The following is a 25177-nucleotide window of genomic DNA, read 5'->3' as shown; positions in this document are numbered from 1 at the left end:
GTTTTTACATTTAAATAACTGACACAATTTTTACACTCATTTCACCCTTTTGATTCCACTTTTCTTCATGCTCTCTTACTGTACCTTATTTTCACTTTTCCTCATGCAATTTTTGCTAATAGGCTAACACATTATATTAATACCCTGGGTACAATACAAACAGATTTTGGAACTGTGCATGAAAAAATGCACATGCAAAAATGGAAACACAAGATGTGCAAGCAATCACTGTACATGAGAAAATATTAATTTCTTGTGTGAGCTTTGTTTTAGCAATCTCTGCTATTCGTAAAATCACTTGCAAATGAATATACAGTAATTAAAAACGAACTATACAGATACCTACCTTGAAGGGGAGCCCGTAGATTGACTCTCCACCTGACCCAGTACCAGTGGGATCTCCCCCTTGCACTATAAAATCCGGCACAACTCTGTGAAATATTGTGTTGTCATAATAACCTGCAAAGAAAAAGAATATTTACTATAAGTGTACTTTTAGAATTATGTAAAAATATCTACAGTGTAAGCAATGTGACCACCTGGAAATCCTGGACGCCCCATCATCTCAGGCATTGGCACTCTGACAGCAGGATTGTCTCGCTATGTAGACTCCCTCCTCAGGCCCTATGCTATCAGCACTCCCAGCTATCTTCAAGACACCATTGACTTCCTGAGGAAACTACAATCCATCGGTGATCTTCCTGAAAACACCCTCCTGACCACTATGGATGTAGAAGCCCTCTACACCAACATTCCACACAAAGATGGACTACAAACCGTCAGGAACAGTATCTCCGATAATGTCACAGCAAACCTGGTGGCTGAACTTTGTGACTTTGTCCTCACCCATAACTATTTTACATTTGGGGACAATGTATACCTTCAAATCAACGGCACTGCTATGGGTACCCACATGGTCCCACAGTATGACAACACTTTTATAGCGGACTTAGAACAACGCTTCCTCAGCTCTCGTCCCCTAACGCCCCTACTCTACTTGCGCTATATTGATGACATCTTCATCATCTGGACCCATGGAAAAGAAGCACTTGAGGAATTCCACCATGATATCAACAACTTCCATCCCACCATCAACCTCAGCCTGGTCCAGTCCACACAAGAGATCCACTTCCTGGACACTACGGTGCTAATAAGCGATGGACACATAAACACCACCCTATACCAGAAACCTACTGACCGCTATACTTACCTACATGCCTCCAGCTTTTATCCTGACCACACCACATGATCCATTGTCTACAGCCAAGCCCTACGATACAACCGCATTTGCTCCAACCCCTCAGACAGAGACAAACACCTGCAAGATCTCTATCTAGCGTTCTTAAAACTACAATACCCACCTGCTGAAGTGAAGACACAGATTGAGAGAGCCAGAAGAGTACCCAGAAGTCACCTACTACAGGACAGGCCCAACAAAGGAAATAACAGAATGCCACTAGCCATCACCTTCAGCCTCCAACTAAAACCTCTCCAGCGCATCATCAAGGATCTGCAACCTATCCGGAAGGACAACCCATCACTCTCACAGATCTTGAGAGACAGGCCAGTCCTTGCTTACAGACAGCCCCCCAACCTGAAGCAAATACTCACCAGCAACCACACACCACACAACAGAACCACTAACCCAGGAACCTATCCTTGCAACAAAGCCCATTGCCAACTGTGTCCACATATCTATTCAGGGGACACCATCATAAGGTCTAATCACATCAGCCACAATATCAGAGGCTCATTCACCTGCACATCTACCAATGTGATATATGCCATCATGTGCCAGCCATGCCCCTCTGCCATGTACACTGGCCAAACTGGACAGTCTCTACGTAAAAGAATCAATGGACACAAATCAGACATCAAGAATTATAACATTCAAAAACCAGTTGGAGAACACTTGAATCTCTCTGGTCACTTGAATACAGACCTAAAAGTGGCAATTCTTCAACAAAAAAACTTCAAAAACAGACTCCAACGAGAGACTGCTGAATTGGAATTAATTTGCAAACTGAATACAATTAACTTAGGCTTGAATAAAGACTGGGAGTGGATGGGTCATTATGCAAAGTAAAACTATTTCCCCATGTTTATTCCTCCCCTCCTCCCCCCACGCTGTTCCTCAGACGTTCTTGTCAACTGCTAGAAATGACCCACCTTGATTATCACTACAAAAGGTTCCACCCCCCTCCCCCCGCGCTCTCCTGCTGGTAATAGCTCACCTTACCTGATCACTCTCGTTACAGTATGTATGGTAACACCCATTGTTTCATGTTCTCTGTGTATATAAATCTCCCCACTGTATTTTCCACTGAATGCATCCGATGAAGTGAGCTGTAGCTCACAAAAGCTTATGCTCTAATAAATTTGTTAGTCTCTAATGTACCACAAGTCCTCCTTTTCTTTTTGCGGACTAACACGGCTGCTACTCTGAAACACTAAAGTGGGACTCAGGGAACCTATTCCTGGCTCTACAACTAGCCTGCTGAGTAAATCACTTTGCTGCCCTGTGTCTCAGTTTCTCCCATCTGATAATAGTGATACTGACCACATTTATGAAGTGCTTTGAGATCTGGGGCTAGATATCATTATGTGTACAGAAGTTAGAACTTGAGTTTTGACTCAAAGACTGGTATTTTGTTGATTTTCAACTTCTGTTTCAATTTTCAATGATAAAATATCCCATTTATATGAACTGGGAAGTACCATAAAATGTGTGATCAGGTAAACATCTTAAAATTTTCAAGACAATTGTGTCAAAATTAAACACACTAATATACAATACAGAACAGTTTTCTGTGTTGCTGTACACTTGAAGGCATTGCATGTCATTAAAAGGATAATATTAATAGATACACGCTGGAAATAAAAGAAGTCATCTCCCAGATAGTCTTAACAGACCTGGTTCTCCTGTCCTGTATACTCCTTTTACCAAGAACTTTGAGTTATTACTGACGAAGATCAGCATAAAAGGAGAATTAAGTCCAATGTGTCTGTGTTTATTCTATAGTATCTCCTTATTTTTTAGACTTCTGCTCTAATATAATCATCAGGAGCTTAACTTAGTAGGAATATTCTAGCACGATATTTCCACCAACCACCACACAATCAAAGTTGTGGGGTAATTCTTAATTTCCTAACCTGAAGATTAGTTTATGTGAATTAATGGAGCTAAAAACTACATACAAGCTATATCAATAAATGTGAGAAAAAATAAACTGCATACTTCACATTATTTGTCACAATGCTGGGTTTTTCCGTGCCAATAATTTCCTATTGTCAGTTATCAAGTGTTCAAGAAATTAAGTATAACACCACTATCACGTAAATGACTGGAAATAAAGACAGCTGGGTTAAAAAAATAAACCAAGAACATGAGAAGGCATGTTGCCAATATTGCTAAATTAACGGCCACCGTTCCGTGATAGATAAGCTGTTAGAGTATAAAAGTTCTTAAATTGACAGAACAGGGTTCTACTCTCACACTTTGAGCATGGAAGGTTTTTCCTCCTTTCATTCTTTTCTTCTCTCTCTATGACCAAAGCTTTTCATATACACCTATAATTTAGTATGGCCAAACAATGGTATTGGCTACACACCAACACTGACAAGTATTCATCAGTTTCACCTTATATGGTGCTCCAATCAGACTCTGAAACACTGAGTCTATTGTGCTTCTTGGTTTTATTATAGGGAAATCAAAACAGCTTCTGGGAGGTGAAAATTTAACTCTGCTTGACATATGTAGCAGGTCAATTAAAAAAACATGATGTTTTAAGACAATGGAGGACTTACAAATTTTATACTGTAGACAGAGATATTTCCATTTAAAATAAGCCAAGTTCAAGAAGTCTTCATATATTTCAAACATTTTTTCACCATATTAGTAATGTTGTTATTCTGACTACTGAAAACAAACTTTACTCTTTCTCTAATAATCTCATGTAAAATGTGAACTTTTGCTCCCTTCCTAGCAAGCCTCATCATTATGACATAGTTATACACTATTCCAGCACTCTGTGTGTTTAGGATAGTGTTGTAAACTGGGTGCCATAAATCAGATATTCAAAATTAATTATCAGTGTAAAATTGTTACGTCACAGCTTTTGGCCAATTTATGTTTCTTGAGAAGTCCCTCTCGCTATTTATATTTTGGCAATGTTCAAGGTGCTGAACAAACAAATAGGAAGACAGCTGTTGCCTTAAAGAGATAAATTCAAAACTAACAAACAACCAATAGAAGGGCCAGGGAGAGAAGGGGGAAGGAAGATGAAAAACCTAATAAAATGATGCAGCAACATAGGCTAGAAGGTGGGTGGGGTTTTTTCCTAAAAATTAAAAACAAAAACTATCCTCATCTGCCCCTAAACCTAAATATTCTTATATACAGACTGGTTGTCAGTTTAAAAGATATGCATAACAGAAGTTATGGACCTGATGCAGAAATCACTAGGTGAGGTTCCTTCTCTTGTGTTAATAAAGAAGTCAAATTAGATAGTCATAATGGTCCTCCTGGCCTTAAAAACTATTAATCTAAATGTTAATAATTACTTATTTTCTTGTAAGCATCACAGCAGTGGTGGGTCTTAAAAGGAGAATTGTATTTGCCTTTCAGATGATTTCAAGGAAGGCATTCCATCTGTAACACCTGGAGGCATTTGTAGGATAAATGAGTATCCATAGCAGGCATTATTAGCAAAGCCCATTGGAGCAACACAATGAGATGAGTGGATAACTAAGGAGGAACAGATTTATTTAGGCCCATCAAGAAACTGACAAGAAACTTGAACTTGATGCCTGGAGAAAGGCAAGTGTATGGAGGGTTTCATTGGGGACGACAACATATATATCATAGGAAGGGACTGAAGCCAGGAAGATAAGGAGATGCCTGGGAGTAAATCAAGATGGGAGGTGATCCAGACTTGGACAAGAGCTTTTGATGTCTAGACAGTGTTGAAGGCTCAGACAGGAAGCCAGGGAGGAAGAAGTGGCAGGATTTGGACAAAGCATAAATATGGAGGTGAGGGAATTAAAAATAGCTTCTGGGTTGCTGACTAGGAGGATAAAGATAGTGTTAATTATGACAAATTAAAGCACTGTGCTCCTTGAGCTAAGGCAGAGACCCATGAAAAAGACAATGTCAATCTCTGAAGCACAAAGACATTACCTTTTTCATGGGTCACTGCCTTAACTCACGGAGCACAGTGCTCTTTTTAGTGCTTGGAGCATCAACAAATGTGGAATTCACTGCTATAATAGTCTCATCTGGGCATGGTTTCATGAGGGACTGGCGTCTCCTTGGTGCATGGCTTAGGCCTCTGAATATAGTCCTCCATCCGGGGGACGGACTGTATCCAGAAAACAGTGACTGAAAAGGACTTCAAGCTCATGGTGGATAACCAAACAATCATGAGCTCCCACTGTAATGCAGCTCTTAAGAGGGTTAAAGCAATCTTTGTATATATAAACAGGGGATTATCAAGTAGGAGTTGGTGTTACCTCTGCATATGGCATTAGTGAGATTATTACTAGAGTACTGAGTTCAGTTCTGGTGTCTAAGTTTCAAAAACAATATTGACAAATTGGAAAGAGCTCAGAAAACAGCTACAAGAATGATTTGAAGTCTGAATAATTTGCCTTACAGCTAAAAATGTAAGAAGCTCAATCTATTCAGATTGTCCAAGAGAAGACTGAGAGGTGACTTGATCATCATCATCTATAAGTACCTACAAGGGAAGAAGATTTCCAACAGTAGAAAGCTCTTTAATTGAGCAGACAGACACTGGCATAATGAGATCCAATGGCTGGAAGTGGAAACTAGACAAATTCAGACTAAAAAAAATATTTAGGGTAACTGATCATCGGAACAACTTATCAAGGGACTCCATCACTTGAAGTCTTTATACCAGGGCTGAATGCCTTTCAAACAGATATGTTCTAGCAGTACAAGAAATGATGGATTTGATTTATGCTGGAAGCACAAGACAGGACTGAAAATCTCCTGTACAGAGGATATCTACAAGAAATGGTACACATCAGAAAGGGTCTTGAGGTACCTTACCCCTAAAAGATACATAAAAGGGCTAGTGGCACCAGCTGGAAATACTGTGTAGCTAAAAGAAAAGGAGTACTTGTGGCACCTTAGAGACTAACCAATTTATTTGAGCATAAGCTTTCGTGAGCTACAGCTCACTTCATCGGATGCATACTGTGGAAAGTGTAGAAGATCTTTTATACACACAAAGCATGAAAAAATACCTCCCCCCACCCCACTCTCCTGCTGGCCACTATGGATGTAGAAGCCCTCTACACCAACATTCCGCACAAAAATGGACTACAAGCTGTCAAGAACACTATCCCCGATAATGTCACGGCAAACCTGGTGGCTGAACTTTGTGACTTTGTCCTTACCCATAACTATTTTACATTTGAGGACAATGTATATCTTCAGATCAGCGGCACTGCTATGGGTACCTGCATGGCCCCACAGTATGCCAACATTTTTATGGCTGACTTAAAACAACGCTTCCTCAGCTCTCGTCCCCTAACGCCCCTACTCTACTTGCGCCATATTGATGACATCTTCATCATCTGGACTCATGGAAAAGAAGCACTTGAGGAATTCCACCAGGATTTCAACAATTTCCATCCCACCATCAACCTCAGCCTGGTCCAGTCCACACAAGAGATCCACTTCCTGGACACTACAGTGCTAATAAACGATGGTCACATAAACACCACCCTATACCGGAAACCTACTGACCGCTATTCCTACCTACATGCCTCCAGCTTTCACCCTGACCACACCACACGATCCATCGTCTACAGCCAAGCTCTGCGATACAACCGCATTTGCTCCAACCCCTCAGACAGAGACAAACACTTACAAGATCTCTATCAAGCATTCTTACAATTACAATACCCACCTGCAGAAGTGAAGAAACAGATTGAGAGAGCCAGAAGAGTACCCAGAAGTCACCTACTACAGGACAGGCCTAGCAAAGAAAATAACAGAACGCCACTAGCCGTCACATTCAGCCCCCAACTAAAACCCCTCCAACACATGATTAAGGATCTACAACCTATCCTGAAGGATGACCCAACACTCTCACAAATCCTGGGAGACAGGCCAGTCCTTGCCTACAGACACCCCCCCAACCTGAAGCAAATACTCACCAGCAACCACATACCACACAACAGAACCACTAACCCAGGAACCTATCCTTGCAACAAAGCCCGTTGCCAACTGTGCCCACATATCTATTCAGGGGACACCATCACAGGGCCTAATAACATCAGCCACACTATTAGAGGCTCGTTCATCTGCACATCCACCAATGTGATATATGCCATCATGTGCCAGCAATGCCCCTCTACCATGTACATTGGTCAAACGGGACAGTCTCTACGTAAAAGAATAAATGGACACAAATCAGATGTCAAGAATTATAACATTCATAAACCAGTCGGAGAACACTTCAATCTCTCTGGTCACGCGATTACAGACATGAAAGTTGCAATTCTTCAACAAAATAACTTCAAATCCAGACTCCAGCGAGAAACTGTTGAATTGGAATTCATTTGCAAATTGGATACAATTAACTTAGGCTTGAATAGAGACTGGGAGTGGCTAAGTCATTATGCAAGGTAACCTATTTCCCCTTGTTTTTTCCTAACCCCCTCCCCCCCAGACGTTCTTGTTAAACCCTGGATTTGTGCTGGAAATGGCCCAACTTGATCATCATTCACGTTGTAAGGAGAGTGATCACTTTAGATAAGCTATTGCCAGCAGGAGAGTGGGGTGGGGGGGGAGGTATTTTTTCATGCTTTGTGTGTATAAAAGATCTTCTACACTTTCCACAGTATGCATCCGATGAAGTGAGCCGTAGCTCACGAAAGCTTATGCTCAAATAAATTGGTTAGTCTCTAAGGTGCCACAAGTACTCCTTTTCTTTTTGCGAATACAGACTAACACGGCTGTTACTCTGAAACCTGTGTAGCTACAAGCTCCTTCATCCTCCCATGGTGTGATTTTCCCAAGGCAGATAGTTTAATCCCCAAACCCCATTTCTTTGATCTGGATTACAGAGCTCCCACCACTCTGAAATGGCAGCACAATGAAATATTAAAAATCCCCAGATGTTTTTGAAAGAAAACAGGAAGTCATAGGCAGGGAAAGGAGAGTGATGCACAAAGTAATTTTTCAAGAGACTTCCTTGGACCGCTTGGCTATCATTTCATGAGTTTACTGAAGAACATAGTTACACATTACAAAATACCCACATAGTAAGTCCTCTTAAGTCTCTCATGTATTGTAGTTCAGTAATAACCTGCCATCTATTGGATCTGAGAAACATATTTAAAATGCTTTTTAAAATTCTTTGTCTAAGGTCTCTTTCTATAGCTTTGAAAAACGTATTTCTCAACACTTCTAGTTTTCCTGCACACTGGTAGCTATATCTTAATGTCAATTCCCGTGGACATTAGTGTACTATTCCTGTGATTCCTGTTTTATGAAAAAGCATAAAATGGAAGAAGTCACCAATACTGTACACTTAATAATATTAACAACAACTACTGTCCAACTCAATCATTACCTTCCATACAAAGCTGGACGAAATTTCGGCATGCTTTTGGTGCTTCTTTTGACCATAGCTCTATGTCAATATCTCCAGCTGTCGTTTTCAGTAAAACCTATAAAATATATGAAAATACACTGTTTAGTCTTACTGCACTTAAACATTTACAGGTGAAGTCTCTGATCAAATAATACAGTCACAAGTAAAAAAATTCTTCATCCAATTTTAGGATGAAGAACAAAATTAGGAAGTTGGTCTGGTTTTCAGTGGCAGCTATTTGTCCTACAGTTTGTCTGATACACAAGTCAAAGAATAGTTTTTGTAAGACTTTATTACCAATGGCCCACTGTGTTACATTGGGCAAGTTTCTTCAACTCTCTGCATTTCTTTCCTTTCCCTTCCCGCCTTTGTCTATCTTGTCCATTTAAGCCCAGATCCTGCAAACACTTATACATTTGCATAACTTTACTACCAGGAGTATAGTAAAATTAGGCCCAGTCTACACTATAAAGTTAGGTCGATGTAATCTACCTTTTGTCAACCTATTTGTACATGTGCCTACACTCAATATTTTTCCTCTGGCCAATGTAAGCAGCTCATAACTGTGAAGCAGTAAAACCATCTCCTCAAATGGCCTGGCGCCACAGTCGACCTACAGAGGTTAACACAGTGAATCTGACACTGCATCAAGATACGCTAACCCTAACGGTCCTCCAGCAACTGTCCCGCAATGCCCCATTCCCTGCAACAGTGACCACACTAGTCACAGTTGTGAACTCTACTGCCCAGAGGTCACAAGGACTGGAAGTCACCCCCTTTTATTTTTTAAATGGCTTTGCCCGATTGCCCACCTTGGTGAGCACACCTAGCAGCTCTCCCTTGTTGTGTGCAACTGCCCTACTGACAACCATGCTGGCTCCACATACTAAATGTGTTCCCACCTGGAATACACAGGAGGCCTTGCATCTCCTGGGCCTATAGAGAGAAGAGGCTGTGCAAGGAACGTGGACATCTACAAAAAGACTGCACAGGGGACACAGGTGAAGGGATAAAATAGGGATTAGCAGCAGTACTGCTTGAAAGGGAAGGAACTGAGGCAGGCATACTACAAGGTCACATAGGCCAACAATTGATCTGGTGCTACGCCAGCCACTAGGGTAACCAGCTGTCCCGATTTTATGGAGACAGTCCCAACATTTGAGGCTTTTTCTCATATAGATGCCTATCACTCCCCACCCCCATCCTGATTTTTCACCTATGCACCACAGACCTATCACTTTTACAAGCTGCATGCCATTCTTGGCAGAGACGCCACCAGCACTCCACAGGAAACCATGGATACCTTGGAACAGTCTGCAACAGTGACCCCTGCCGTAAACAGGGGAGAAAGGAGGAGAGGACATATGGCAAGGGTGTCCAGCTATGCCACAAGCCAGGACCTGTTTGAGACTCTACCACAACCTAGTCAGTCCCATCAGAATGAGCCTTATGAAGGGGACGAAACCTCAGGTAAATGTGCGCATGCATTTTTCCTTACAATGTTAAATTTAAAGATTGTGTCCAGCCCAGTCCCAAGTAAACAGGACACAGGTATCAACTTTTCATTGTTTTGTTCACATGACAAGTGGGAGCGATACAACAAATAAATGTGACCTTGTTATCTCCTTTTTATTCCCATGTAAGGAAAGGCAGAGGGTGGGCATGCGGAGCAATCTGTTGAAGTATGTAGGGATGTCCCGTGTATCCTTCTCATAGAATATCAGCGTTGGAAGGGACCTCAGGAGGTCATCTAGTCCAACCCCCTGCTCAAAGCAGGACCAATTTCCAATTTTTTGCTCCGATCCCTAAATGGCCCCCTCAAGGATTAAACTCACAACCCTAGGTTTAGCAGGCCAATGCTCAAACCACTGAGCTATCCCTCCCCCCTGAGAGAACTCGATAAAACTTTCATGGAGATGCTCTGCAATCCTCTCTCAAAGGTTTTTAGAGATAGAAGCCTTATTTCTTCTTCCATGATAGGACACTTTCCTATACCACTCCACGATGACTTCAGCAGGCACCACTGCAGTCAACTGGCTAGTGAGACACAGGCCCGGGCAGCTTCAGAACACCAGCAGCGGCTGTGTTCTTTATGCCTTTGTCCTCTCTCAGAAGGGAGATATCAGTTAAAATCACTACCACCTATTGAAAATAGTGCCAGTACCCAGTGCCACTGTCCTATGAAAATAAGGGCCACCATTTTATTGCTTCATGCAACCAAAAATCTTAAGTCCCTCCTCATTCTCCTCCCTTCATCTCTGGCAAGCCATACTCACCCTGGCTGGGGCTGGAGAGTGGTGCTGTGCACGCCAAAGCTAAAGTATCAATAAGCATTACTTATTAAAAAATTTTATGGGAATAAGGGAAGGGAGTTTTGAGACTTATCCTTTCCTTTTTGTTGAGACTGTAAATCCAATGATACATCTGTTTTACCTGTGGCTTTCCACTGAAGCCTTGAGGGGTACCCCCTCCACACCTGCAGAATGCCTGATCATGATAAGGAGGAAAAAGAAGAGGACTAGGAAAGACACGTTCAGCGAGATCCTACAAGCCAGTTCTGCATCGGATCACAAACAAGGGGCCTGGAAGGTAAATATGGCAGACAATATGGCAAAGGAAAGAGCTGACTGGAGGAAGGCCAATGAGTCTCAGCAAGAAAAGGAAAGGGAGATGCAGCAGGATATTGGTGGGGGGTTGGGGAGGAGCGATTTCTCATGCAGCAAACACACATGATGTAGACTCTTGATCTACAGGTCCAACAATCAAGGACTCACCACCCTTTGCAATCATCTGAGAACTAGCGTAGCAGCTCTCTACACCCCCACCACATTCCACGTGGCACCATGAATCACATCCCTACTCCTACCAACTCAGCACTGGGGAGACAATAAGGACAACCACAGCTTCACATACACTGACCTGAAAGAGAGACAGTTGGTGTATGTGTAGCCAAAATTACTCCTGGGGGAATTCTGTGCTACTGCGCGCATACATAATTAATGAGCCATGCATATTTTAAGTGTTTTGCACAGAAAAAAGCTTCTGCCAAAATGTTTCTGCAGTTCCACCTTTTGCCCACCAGAGGGAACTGTGGCACAAGAACAGCAGCAGCTCCCAGCCAGCTACAGAAGAGAAAGAGCTTGCCTTCTTCGCAGTGACTGTCAGGCCAGGTCAGGAGACGGGGGCTATGGGAATACAGACATGAGGTGCTGGGAGGATCAGACAGGGGCTCATCAGGGCTAGTGGGGGAGGACAGACTGAGGCAGGAGCTGAATGGGAGTGGAGGTGCAGGATCACAGTGGGGAGGTAGGCGCAGGCCACGTGGTGATGGGGAGGGGGTGCAGAGCTGTAAAGGGACAGAAGGTGGCTGAGTGGGGACACAGAGACACAGACTCATAGGGACAGGGGAGTGGGTGGGTGGGGGTACAAAGATACATGGGGACAGGGGATGGGGCAGATGTGTCTGACTGAACAGGAGGGGCTAGCGGTCAACGAGGGTCTGCATAGGGGAAAGCTCCCTAACTACCCCCCCCCACAAAAAAAACCCCACTGTTTCATACTTTTCCCACCCATACCCAACAACACTCCAAGTTCACACCCAGGCTCCTTCTCAGCAATTAACTTCCTCTCCCTCAACTCCTCCATTACCCCTGACTCCCCCAAGCCTTTGCACTGCTTCTGCGGGGTGTGGGAAATACGGTTCTGTATAGTAGTTTAAATGAATTATTACTCAGAGTTCTTTATTAATATGCCTAATAAGGAATCTATTTGTCAAAAAACATTTCCTGAATCTTTTTTGTTGTCTGTATTGTTATAGACATACGTGCTGACAGGTATTTTGAAATAAATGACCAAAAATAATTGAAACTGGTGTGCTTATGTTATTTTGACAAATAAAATATGCAGAATTTTAAAATATTAGGTGCAGAATTTTTAATTTTTTGTTGCAGAGTTCCCCCAGGAGTACAGAATTCCCCCAGGAGTTTCATTTGTGTAATGAAAGGGACAGGGATGTTTTCTGTCTAATTTTAAAGTTTCATGCTTTATTTTTTTAATTTCAGCATTGGATTTTGGCAGTTTTTGCTACACAATACAGTTTTTTAAAACAAACATCTTTATTAGTTCACAAAACATAAGGCAGAATATATAGCAGTACTCAAAACACACTACTTGTAATTGTACTGTATCACAGAACTCACAGGTTCAGTGAAATACACAGTGTAATACTACATAATTATATATGTACAGCAAGCACCTCATAATTCATAGGTTCACTACAAGACATGGTGTAATATTTATAAATGTATAACTAGCTGTATAGAATTCCTAAAAGGCCCTAGAACTTCAGGGCCAGAGCACACTCCAGTACAGCACATTACTGTAGTTGGCCATTAACAGGCTCTTTCAAGCTCTCCCTCAACCACACAGCTCCAAGTTGAGCTCTTGTAATAGCCCCTGTGTCTGGCTGCTCCACCTCTGTCCTCCACCCCGGAGGTAGCTTTTCCCCATTTGCAGATATTATGCAAGACACAACAGGCAGCTATAACCATTGGAATATCATTCTCACTGAGATGCAATTTTGTGGATAAATACTGCCAGCATCCCTTCAATCTACGAAAAGCAGATTCAATGGTCATTCTGTATCTGTTGAGCTGATAGCTGAACCTTTCGTTAGTGCTGTTGAGGTGGTTGGCATATGGCTTCATGAGCAGTGGAACAAGGGACAGGCTGGGTCCCCCAGAATCACTATGGACATTTTAATATTGCAAATGGTAACCTTATAGTCAGGATAGAATGTCCCTGCTTGCAGCTTTCTGAACAGTCCGGTTCTTAAAGATGCAAGCATCATGCACTTCTCCCTCCCCACCCACATCGATATCAGTGAAGCATGCCTAGTGATCAGCTTGCATAATCCACAAAAAAGTAGTCTTTTCTATTGATATACTCTATGGCAAGGTGAGCTGGTACCAATATAGGGATGTGTGTGCTGCTTATCACCCATTACAGCTTGGGAACCCCACTGCTGCAAATCCATGCATTATGTCCTCTGTATAACTGAGAGTCACAGTCCTGTGCAGCAGAATACGATTAATGGCCCCACATACTTGCATGACAACAGTCCCTGCTGTAGATTTTCCAACTCCAAAATGATTTCCCACTGACCGGTAGCAATATGACATCACAAGGTTCCACAGTGGGATTGCCACTCATTTCTCAGCTGCCAGCAAAGCTCTCATTCTGGTGTCCCTGCACTGGAGAGCTGGAGTGAGGTTGACACATAGATCCAAGAAGGCAACCTTTTGCATCTGGAAGTCGTGCAGCCTCTGCTCGTTGTCCCAAACCTGCTCTGTGATGTGATCCCACCAATCTGGGCCTGAGAAATGAGCACTGATGCAGTGATCCATCAATAACCTTGAATTGTGTTTTGTTATGTCCCTCAGCAGTCGCTCCTCAAATAAATCACCATATCCCCTGTTGTTGTGGTTCTTCCTGCAGCTCTACTCATAACCAGAGGATTATGCGTTTTGTATTTGCAAGGTTCATGACAATAGCGCAGAGCTCTGCAGGCTCCATGCTTCTGTCAGAGATGGCAGGCAGCTACAAATACTATGCAGGCTTTTGGGATTTTTTTAAAAAAATAGCACAAAAATTATGGAATAGGGATGACATTATGGGATGGAGAAAGTTTAAATTAGATTAAATCTCAGATAAAACTTCATAACCATAAGAACAGTAGAACAATAGAATAGACTACCTCAGGAGGTTTTGGAAGCTCCTTCACTAGAGATTTTCAAAAGGAGGCTGGAGAGCCATCTACCTTGGCTGGTTTAGCCACAACAAATCCTGCCTCTTGGCAAGGGGTTAGACTAGATGACCCTTGTGGTCCCTTCTAACCCTATTATTCTAAGTTACATGCTGGGAACTTGACTCAGCTTCCAGAGATCACTGGGTGAGCTATTTCTATCCCACCACAGGAGAAAACTTCCCAAAAGGCATTGCGCTAGAATAGTGGTTCTCAACCATGGCTCCAGGTCCCGCTGCAGGGACCTGAGCAGGTTTCAGGGGGTCTGCCAAGCAGGGCCAGCATTAGACTCGCTGGGGCCCAGGGCAGAAAGCTGAAAAGCCACCACATGGGGCTGAAGCCGAAGCCTGAACAACCTAGCTTTGCAGGTCTTCTGGGGCATGGGGCCCGAGGCAATTGCCCTGTGTGCTACCCCCTAACGCTGGCCCTAGCTTTTATATGCAGAAAACCAATTGTTTTGGCACAAGTAGGTTGTAGTTTTTATAGCATGGGAGAAGGGGCTCAGAAAGAAAAATGTTGAGAACCCCTGAGCTAGACAGTAGCGGTTTGCAGGCTGGGATACCTATCCTCGGTGTAGGCACTTTGCATCGACCCGAACACTCCTGGGGAGTATGCGCAGCGCCGAAGCAAGCGGCCAAGCCTGCAGGTACAGGAGCTATCTGCTGACGGAGGCCACTGTCCGCTAACCAGGTACAAGTACCTGTCCAGGGTGGGGACAGGTACTTGTACCTGGGTGCTGTTTTAGGGTCATAGACACCACGTGACCTTTTGTCTCTCCACGGTATAATAAAAGAGCTAATATAGATTCAATTGAAAACCTTCTTGCTCGCTAACGTAACTCGCACCTGCCAAGAAGTGTAGCACAGCGGCGCGGGAACCATTTTTATAACGGGGGTGCGGATGATGGTCAGCGGAGCTGCCCCTCTCGCTCCTGGCTCCCTTCGCCCTTCCCAGCCTCACACGCTGGTCCCTCGCCCCCATCCCACCTCACGCGTCCCCGGCGCGCGGCTCACCTTGCCGTTGGTCGGAGGCTCCTGGATGTAGATGTTGCTCATGCTGGCGGCGGGGGTGGGCTAGGGCTGAGGAGAGGGGGCGCCGCGAGGACGGACCCGCCTCCGCTTTCGCTCCAGTCCCGGCGCTGCGGAAGCCCCAACTAGCCCCGCGAACCTCCCGCCATGTTGGACTCCGGGATCCGGCGCTGCGGCGCGGGGGGAGGCAGCCGGGACGAGAGGCCGAGCGCGGAGCCGCCGGACAATCGCTGAGAAACGCGCCGCCTCCGTCGCGCCTCCTAATCCTGATGCTGACCCGGCTCCTCCGCCTCGCCCCGTCGCCGGGGTGATTTCACTCACCCCTCTTCTCCCTGTCTAATGGTGCAGCCCGGAGTGCGCGGCCCAAAGGCGTCCGGCCGGGAAGCGCCGCCGCCTGTGTTCGGCTCAGCTCGGGGAGACGCTGCTGGGCCCTTGGCTCCATGGCGCTGCCAGGTGAGGGGCCCGTCCTGGCGGCGGGGGGGAGTGGGCGCCCGAGGAGACCCTTGAGACACCTGGCGCGGGAGGCAAGGAAGGGAGCCTGGCTGCCCGGGGCCGTCGGCTCCCCGCAGTGGCGGTGCGGGCGCCCCATAGTGAAACATCCGGTCGCCCTTACTTGAAGGGGGCAGGACCCCTCCTGGGAGAGTGAGTAAAGAGCAGAGGGCGGAGGGGAAGGTGCCCCGCTCAGGCCAGGTGGGAGACCAGGCCAGGTGGGGCAATCCTACAAAACGGTGCCCAGGGTGAGAACACAAAGTGAAGCTTTAAAAGAGCCAGAAAGTGGGGTCCCATACGAATGGGGACCGCGTATCAGCCTGGAGGGGAAGTGGTCACAAAGCAAAACAGACAGAAGGAAAGAAACCCAGATTTCATGGTATGGAAAAGTGGTTTTTATACTGATAGGTTAAGGTCAGAAAGGCTCATCATGATCATCTAGTCTGGCATGCACATTGCAGGCTACAGAATCTCACCCGCCCACTCCTGTAATAAACCCATAATCTGGCTAAATTACTGAACCCCTTGAATCATGATTTAAAGACTTCAAATTACAAAGAATCCACCATTTATAGTAGTGTGGCCCTACAAGCGGCCTGAGCCCCATGCTGCAGAGGAAGGTGAAAATCTGAAGTCTGGTGTCGCAGAAACCTCCTTTCTGATCGCAAATATGGCAACCCGTTAGACCCTGAGTGTGTTCATGAAACACACCAGCTAGATAACTGGGAGGGAAATATGCTATAGTAACTCACAGCCCTCCCCATCTAATGGCCAATCTCTGGCTACTGGAGTGGAGATATTTGCTACTAGGAGTTGTAGATGGGCCACATGCCATTATAGGCAATTTCATCATAGCATCCCCTCCATAAACTTATCAAGCTGTGTCTTGAAACCTTGCCTTCACTGCTTCCCTTGGAAAGCTATTCCAGAACCTCATTCTGATAGTTAGAAATCTTTGTTTAATTTCAAGCCTAAACTGGTTGATGGACAGATTATAGCCATTTGTTCTTGTATCATCATTAGCTCCTAATTTAAATAGTTCCTCTCCCTTTTTATTCCTCTGATGTGTTTATAGAGAGCAGTTGTATCTCCCCTCAGCCTTCATTTGGTTAGGCTAAACAAGTCAAGCTCCTTAAGAGTCTGTCTGCAGCAAAGTATGTCCGTGCCAGCTGACTGAGGCTGCAAGGCTGTTTCATTGCTGTGTAGGTTTCTGGGCTCAGTCTGGAGCCCAGGTTCTAGGGCCCTGCAGGGTGGGAGGGTCCCAGAGCTTGGGCACCAGCCCAAGCCCAGAAGTCTGCACAGCAATGAAACAGTCCCACAGCCCAAACCCCCGAGCCCAAGTTGGCTGTCGTGGGTCAGCCAGGGGTTTTTTTTTTTGCTATGTGGACATACCCTAAGTCTCCCCTTGGAAAGTATGTTCTTTGTTCCTCTGATCACTATAGCAGCCTTTTTCCGCCCCTGTTCTGGTTTGAATTCATCTTTCTTAAGTATTACAGATGAGGTCTCACCAGTGGTTTGTAACTAGGTAATAACATTTCCTTATATCTACTGTAAATACCTTACCTGATGCATCCTAGGATTGCATTAGCTTTTTTGATGGCCACATCACATTGGTGGCTTATGGTCATCCTGTAACTGACCAAAACTCCAAGGTCGCTTTCCTCCTCTGTCATTTCCAACTGATATGTCCCCGGCTTATAGAAAAAAATCTTGTTGTTAGTTCCTAGGTGCGTGAGCTTGCACTTTGCACTATTAAATTTCATCCTGTTGCTATTGTTACACAGGGTTTTCAGAACCCAAAGCAGTGATAACTTAACTGTTTCTTTGCAGGCGGTATCAGGAATAAATCAATGGGGACACAGCTCCTCCATCTGATCAATGATTGGCACAAACAAGAGTGTTTTTACCTAAAACTGCTTTTTTTATTAGGTCTCAAGCACATGTGCATGCACGCACATGCTGTAGCAGTAGCTTCAGACCATACTAAACCTTTATATTTACCAAAGTTTAAGATGGTTTTGAGGAATCAACAGCCAGCCTTCCTGGGGCCCTTCTTCCATCTAGCTGCTGGAGATCTTAGGTGTCAGATCCTTGCCCAAAGAAAAAGCTTCCTCAGACTGATCCAAAGCATATTCTTTCACCTAATATTTTATAGCTAACTTTAAACAAAGCACATAACTTACAGTGACTCCTAGTGGGTCACCATAGTAACCCCTAAAGGGTCACCAATTCTCATAATTTCAGCAAACTACTCATTATCTCGTATCAAAGCATTTCTAGTCATAACAATAAAACGTACGTGTCAGAGGCACTTAAAACCAAGGTCAGCTGTCCAAACATTCCTTCTATTTTCACTAACTCCCTGTTCCGTCCTCCCATTCTTATTAGTAGAACTGCAAACATGCAGCTGCACGTCTTTGCCTCTCAGGGCCAAAATTATTCCTAGCTATGCCATGTGGGGTTTGTTTTTTCAGCTAGCAGTGACTGAACATACAAGATGGCTGATGGCAGTATTGTCACATTCTGGGGTTACTGAAGGAATGTCAAATTCTGGGTAACACTGTTACTCCAGTTTCAAGATCATCCACCCTTCTTGTATGATGTTCCAGTGCTCCTCCATATTGGCAGTATCTCCCAACTTTGTGTCATCTGGAAATTTTATTAGCACGCTCCCATTTGTGCCAAGGTCATTAATAAAAATGTTGAATAAGATTGGTGTCAAGACTGATCCTTGAGGAACTCCACTAGTAACCTTCCCGCAGCCTGACAGTTCTTTTTTGCTATGGCCAGTTGTAGTCTCCCCTTTAACCAGTTCCTTATGCGTCTTTCAATTCTCATATTAATTCCTATCTTCTCCAGTCGTGAGTTTCAAAAAGAGAGACAGGCAGACACAGCATTTGGCTTCTTGGATGATCTTTTCTTGATCATAGGCAAGGGAAGGAGATAATTCCGTACTAATTCTGCTGGGTCTCTCTGCATCACCACCAAATACACCGGACCCTCGGTAGAACGCGGGGTTCGGGATCCATGCATGGTACCGCGTTAACGCAGGGACCGTGTTATAGCAGGGGCCACGTTACCATGGATCCCAATTTAAATATTTAAATTTGGGATCCATCACCGCGACCACGCTATATGCGAATCCGCGCTCTAGCGACACACGCTCTAGCGAGGGTCTGCTGTACTCCTATTACAGCCCAGTTAAGTGTGGGGATGAACAGAAATATCCTGAAATGACTACAGTCCTTTCTCTCAAACCGAATCCAAAGGTTTGTTATGGGCAACTGTTTCTCCACCTCCATAGCCTCTGTCTGCAGTGTCTCACAAGGTTCAGTTATTTTTCTCACCTTATTCTATGTCTATGTGAAACCATTGGGAATGCTGGTGACAATGTACAGGCTGAATTGCCAACAGTATATAGACGATACCCAGCTCTGCCTCTGCTTAATGTAGAGCATAAATAGCTCTGTATCCAAGCTTTCTCAGTATGGAAATAAAATTAGCTCTTAGTAGAAGAGCAGTTGAATAAAGGTGAAAGCTGAAACTCTTGGATGCAAGCTATCTGGACCTACTAATTTAAAAATGTCTGACTTTAATAGCTGCCGTCTAACATCCTCATGAGAGATCTTTATGGAAAGAGTGTAATCATCATATGAGATGACTAAATCATCTGGCTTATCCCCAAATACAGAAAAGAAATATTTGTCGAACAGTTTTGCCTTTTCTGCGTTATTATAATAATTCCACCAATTCCATTTAGTAATGGTCCAAAACCATTATTAGGGTTCTTTATGTTCTTATATACCTTTTAAAAACTCGTCCTTTTTGTACTTAACTCTGCTGGACTTAGATTTCTCCTTGTGTCCATTTGCTTCCCTTATCAATTGTCTACAATTCATAGCTTCTGATTTATATTCATTATTGCTAACTTCCCCTTTCTTTCATTTGTTATATATTGTTTTATCATTATTATTATTATTATTTTCTGTAGCCCCCTTCACTTCCCCTTTAAGACAGGTCAGTTTTTTAACCAGTACAGTTTTTCTGGATTGTATTATTGTGCCTTTTGGGGCATCTGGTAAAGTGTTCTTTAAAAATTCCCAAATATCATTCACATTTTTGTGATTAAATTCTTCCTCCCAGCTGATATGGCTCGTAATTGTTTTCAGTTTTGTGAAATTTTCCTTTTTAAAGCACCAAGTGCATATATTACTGGTTTGGACTTTATTCTGCCTGCATGTAACAAATGTGATCAAATCATAATCACTTGTACCTAAGCTACCACTAATTTTTAGTTCTGTGATGAATTCCTCTTCATCTGTAAAAAGGAGATCTAATGTAGAATTTGCCCATGTTGAATGCAATACTTTTTGAGTTAGGAAATTGTCATCTAGAATATTTAGAAATTCTGAGGATGTGTTAATACTGACAGCGTGTGCCCTCTGTATGTCACTCAAACTTAAGGCCCCCATGATCATACAACTTTTTTTCCTAAATATTATAGATATGTATTTAACAAGCAGGTCACCCTCTTCCTTAGTGTGATTTGGTGGTCTGTAGCAGACACTAACTAAAAGCACAAAATGAGGGTATATTTAGGACATTGACTCTGAATGCTTATGGATCACTTTCTTCTGAGTTCTCATTGTCTTGGAAACAGATAATGTCATTTTTGACAGAGTGCCACTACTCTTTCCCTTTTACCCGCTTGATATTTCTTAAATAAATTATAACCATTGATATTTGCATTCCAATTATGCAAATATTCCCATCAGGTTTCTGGCACCAACTGGATCAAATTTTTGTTCATAAATGAGCAATTTCAGGTTCCTAGCATTGGCGTATACATAATTAAAGATTTTTTTTTCTCTTCTTGTCCTTTGGTTCCTTGATTATTTGTGTTCACAGCATATCAGATTTGTACTAAATGAATGCCCATTTCTTCCCTCTTCTTGTTCTCTCCTTTTGTTATTAGTTTAACGCCCCCCTAACTACTGTAGCCAGCCTGTCCCTGAGAAAAATGGTTCCCTTTCTACTGAGATGAAGGCAATCCAAACTGTACAGCCAATTCTCCCCATAAGTGGACCAATATTCCACAAAGTCAAAACCCTACACCCCCACCACTTACCTAGTCAGAGGTTCACTTTCAGAATCTTTTGACTTCTTGGAGATCCTCCATGTCCTTTGGTGAAGGAAGACGGAAGATCACTTGGACATTCTCCTTCTTCAGCTCCGTTCTGAGTTCCCTGAAGTCCTCTATTATCTGTGAGAGATTCCACAGTACAGTGGCATTAGGGCTGATGTAGACTATCACCAGTGGATCCTTATCCACCAACTTCAGAAGCCTATCCAATCTTAGTGTGACATGATATTTCTTGGCTCTGGGAAAGCAGCATGCCGTCTTTTGTCTGTCAGTCCTTGGCAGAATGTCCTTTCTGTTTTTCTTGTTGTAGAATCCCCACAAAGATCATCAATCTTCCTTGGCCAGTTGAAGATCTCCTTGTGGGCAAGCTTGATTTTCTTACAGGTTGGGCCAAGCACACATCCACAGGTGTGTCCTGTACATCTCTCTGTTCCATAGACCAGCCAGATCTTCAGAGAGATCTTCCACAGTTTCCACATTAAGGACCTGGTATCAATGGGAAACTTCTAGCTGTGTGGAATTCCTCCTAGGTCCACTTCTCTCTGGTGGCTGCAGCCTACCCATCTTTGTCGGTCTCCAACTGTGTAGAAAGCCACCTTGACTTCTGCTTTTGGTCATTAAGAACTGCTATGCCTTGCTGACTTCCTCTCTCTGACTCTTTGGTGGCCAGTTTGTCTCTTCCAGGAAGCTGAGGTACTGATGTTTCCTGAACTTAGTTGTCTAGGAACTCCTCAGCTTCTCTGATTCTCAGTAGTATCTCTACTTGCCCTTCTAATATAATATTTTTTTTCTCCAGCATGGCCACCAACTTGCACTTCATGCACAGGAAGTTCCAGCTTCAGGCAGGAAAGAAAATATGGCACATCCATTGTAGGTTACCCCCACTGTTCTGGCTACCCTGGTTACCCTGGCCACTGCGCAATCAAATATAGATCTGGACCTGGAAGGAAATTCTCTGTCCCCCTCTGAACTCCTCCCAAAACCATCATGTTATCTACCTCTGTTCACAGCTCTTGAGTTCACCTAGCAAGTGACTTTTTTTCAAGTCTCCCTGCTTAGCTCAGCCACACCCATCGCTACCAGGGAGTAATTAACTACTGAGACATCAAACAGCAGGGCTGATCAAAGGTAAAAGGGTCAGAGCCACATGGCCCTTACCAAGACATCAGCAAACAGAGCTGTCTCAGCTGATTACTCAGGGGCCCGCGGCCAGCAATGCAGCCCATACACATACAAACAAGGATGAGAGACTGCCGCCTCCTCAGCAGTCTGTTCCCTCTCTGCCATCCCTAAATCCTGTGGTCTTGCAGCTTGCTGCATCTCACCATCCTTCTAGGCAAGTGTCGCACTTCTGAAGACCTCAACTAGTGCACTGAAGTGGGAATCCTCCTGCTGAATTTAGGGAGTCTGAAAAAGATGTGTGTTAGGAAATGAGACTGGCAGAAAACTCTGCTTCATAATATGTATGTCCTGTATTGCATAACTTGTCAGTGTCCTTTAATACACTGGGAAATTAGCTTTCTAGAACTCTTACATGTGGGTTTGATGGGTCCTTGGTGTTCTGCAGAGCTTTCTGAAGACAATGAGCATTCCCGCAAGCCAAAGATAGCTTGATAGGAGCTGATGTACTATTTTGAAGTTCCCATTTAAAATCTGGTTATTTTTATTTTATTATTTTTATGATGTAATATCATTAATCTGTTGTCCTGTTAACTTAGAATTAGTTAAAGGATCTAATTCAGCCTCAAACCTCATGTACCAATTTTGAGGCCACTATTTATTTTTCCATGGGGGGGGGGGAAGTAGGAGGAGAGTTTAAGGGGGAGAATCAGTTTACAGTTGCAACCTTAACTATGAAGTGCCAGCAGCTGCTCCATAATGAAGTCATGTCATGTCAGCGTAAGCAAAGAAGAAACGGGCTGTCGGCTTGTTTACTGTAAGATCCTTCGGACAAAGGGACTATCTTTCTGTTCTGTATTTGAAAAGCACCTAATACGGTGAAGTCCTGGTCCATGACTAGGGCTCCTAGACACTAGGGTAATATTAGTGATATATAATAATAAAATGCGGGAGGGGTTGGTTTTTAATGTCAAGAATTTTGTATATGTAATTGCAACTTAAGTCTGCAGAAGTATTCTGTTATTAATAAAGAGCCTTGAATCTCTTCTGGTGGATTTTCAACTCAATTAAGAAGCCACAACAAAAGAATCAGAAAAATACACAAATTAAATTATTATGCAACTTTAACATCACTTTCAGAAGGCTAAATTCTTCAGATTTTTTTGTACAGAATATCCTATCGTAGGAAGAATTCTCAGTGTCTGATTTCTGACTTTACCTGAAGTGTGCTTGTTTCTACCCTCTTTAATTTTTTTACATCCTAGCTTATTGCTTTACAAAGGATATAGCATATTCTACTGTAGTACCACTAATGAAACTATTTCTGAGTTACTAAATTAAGATATCAAAAACAAAATATTAAAAGTAGGGCTGTCGATTAATTGCAGTTAATGTACGTGATTAACTCAAAAAAATTAATCGCGATTAAAAAAAATTATCATAGTATTAATCTCACTGTTAATAGAATACCAATTTAAATTTATTACGTATTTTGGATGTTTTTCTATATTTTCAAATATATTGATTTCAATTACAACAAAGTGTACAGAGCTCACTTTTTATTATTTTTTCTATTACAAATATTTGCTCTGTAAAAATGATAAACAAAAGAAATACTATTTTTCAATTCACCTCATACAAGTACTGTAATGCAATCTGTTTATCATGAGAATATAGCTTACAAATGTAGATTTTTGTTGTTGTTGTTTTTACATAACTGCACTCAAAAACAAAACAATGAAAAACTTCCGAGTCTACAATCCACTCAGTCCTACTTCTTGTTCAGCCAATCACTACGACAAACAAGTTAGTTTACGTTTATAGGGGATAATGCTGCCTGCTTCTTATTTACAATGTCACCTGAAAGGGAAAACAGGCTTTCACATGGCACTTTTGTAGCTGGCATTGCAAGGTATTTACGTGCCAGGTATGCTAACCATTTGTATGCCCCCTTCATGCTTCAGCCACCTTTCCAGAGGACATACTTCCATGCTGAAGGTGCTCGTTAAAAAAATCTGTTAATTACATTTGTGACTGAACTCCTTGGGGGAGAATTGTATGTCTCCTGCTCTATTTTACCTGCATTCTGCCATATATTTCATGTTATAGCAGTCTCGGATGATGACCCAGCACATGTTGTTAGTTTTAAGAACACTTTCACTGCAGATTTGACAAAACGCAAAGAAGGTAGCAATGTGAAATTTCTAAAGATAGCTACAGCACTTGACCTAAAATTTAAGACTCTAAAGTGCCTTCCAAAATCTGAGAGGGATGAGGTGAGGAGCATGCTTTCAGAAGTCTTAAAAGAGCAACACTCCAATGCGGAAACTACAGAACCCGAACAACCAAAAAAGAAAATCAACCTTCTGCTGGTGGCATCTGACTCAGATGATGAAAATGAACATGCATTGGTCCGCACTGCTATGGATCGTTATCGAGCAGAACCCATCAACAGCATGGATGCATGTCCTCTGGAATGATGGTCGAAGCATGAAGGGACATATGAATCTTTAGAGCATCTGGCACGTAAATATCTTGCTACACGGATTACGACCGTGCCCTGTGAACTCCTGTTCTCATTTTCAGGTGACATTGTAAACAAGCCGGCAGCATTATCTCCTGCAAATGTAAACAAACTTGTTTGTCTGAGCTGTTTGCTGAACAAGAAGTAGGACTGAGTGGATTTGTAGGCTCTAAAGTTTTACATTGTTTTATTTTTGCGTGCAGTTTTGGGGTTTTTTTGTACATAATTCTGCATTTGTAAGTTCAATTTAAAGAGATTGCACTACAGTACTAGTATTAGGTGAACTGAAAAATACAATTTCTTTTGTTTTTTACAGTGCACATATTTGTAATCAAATATAAAGTGAGCACTGTACACTTTGTATTATGTGTTATAATTGAAATCAGTATATTTGAAAATGTAGAAAACATCCAAAAATATTTAAATAAATGGTATTCTGTT

The 25177-nt window shown here is 42.9% G+C and overlaps 2 protein-coding genes across 5 annotated transcripts in view; one reads left to right on the top strand and one right to left on the bottom strand.

Annotated features, from left to right (window-relative positions):
* The window catches only part of CWC27 (CWC27 spliceosome associated cyclophilin), a 236417-nt gene extending 220782 nt beyond the window's left edge, over positions 1-15635 (bottom strand). For 3 of the 4 annotated variants that reach the window (XM_077816922.1, XM_077816924.1, XM_077816925.1), the window contains exons 1-4: positions 15447-15635; positions 13794-14004; positions 8610-8706; positions 347-459 (exon numbers count right to left, since the gene is read on the bottom strand). In XM_077816922.1, the coding sequence (XP_077673048.1) occupies positions 347-459; positions 8610-8706; positions 13794-13841 (258 nt within the window). In that variant the 5' untranslated portion in view covers positions 13842-14004; positions 15447-15635. The remainder of the gene's footprint in view (positions 1-346; positions 460-8609; positions 8707-13793; positions 14005-15446) is intronic. The other variant, XM_077816923.1, reaches the window with a different exon arrangement.
* A 136-nt stretch (positions 15636-15771) lies between these two features.
* The window catches only part of SREK1IP1 (SREK1 interacting protein 1), a 33040-nt gene continuing 23634 nt past the window's right edge, over positions 15772-25177 (top strand). Inside the window, exon 1 of the mRNA XM_077816926.1 lies at positions 15772-15914. Coding sequence (XP_077673052.1) covers positions 15902-15914 — 13 coding nt within the window. The 5' untranslated portion in view covers positions 15772-15901. The remainder of the gene's footprint in view (positions 15915-25177) is intronic.

Source organism: Eretmochelys imbricata, chromosome 5, assembly GCF_965152235.1.
Source record: "Eretmochelys imbricata isolate rEreImb1 chromosome 5, rEreImb1.hap1, whole genome shotgun sequence".
Taxonomy (NCBI): domain Eukaryota; kingdom Metazoa; phylum Chordata; order Testudines; family Cheloniidae; genus Eretmochelys; species Eretmochelys imbricata.
This window is presented reverse-complemented; position numbering and strand designations above follow the sequence as displayed.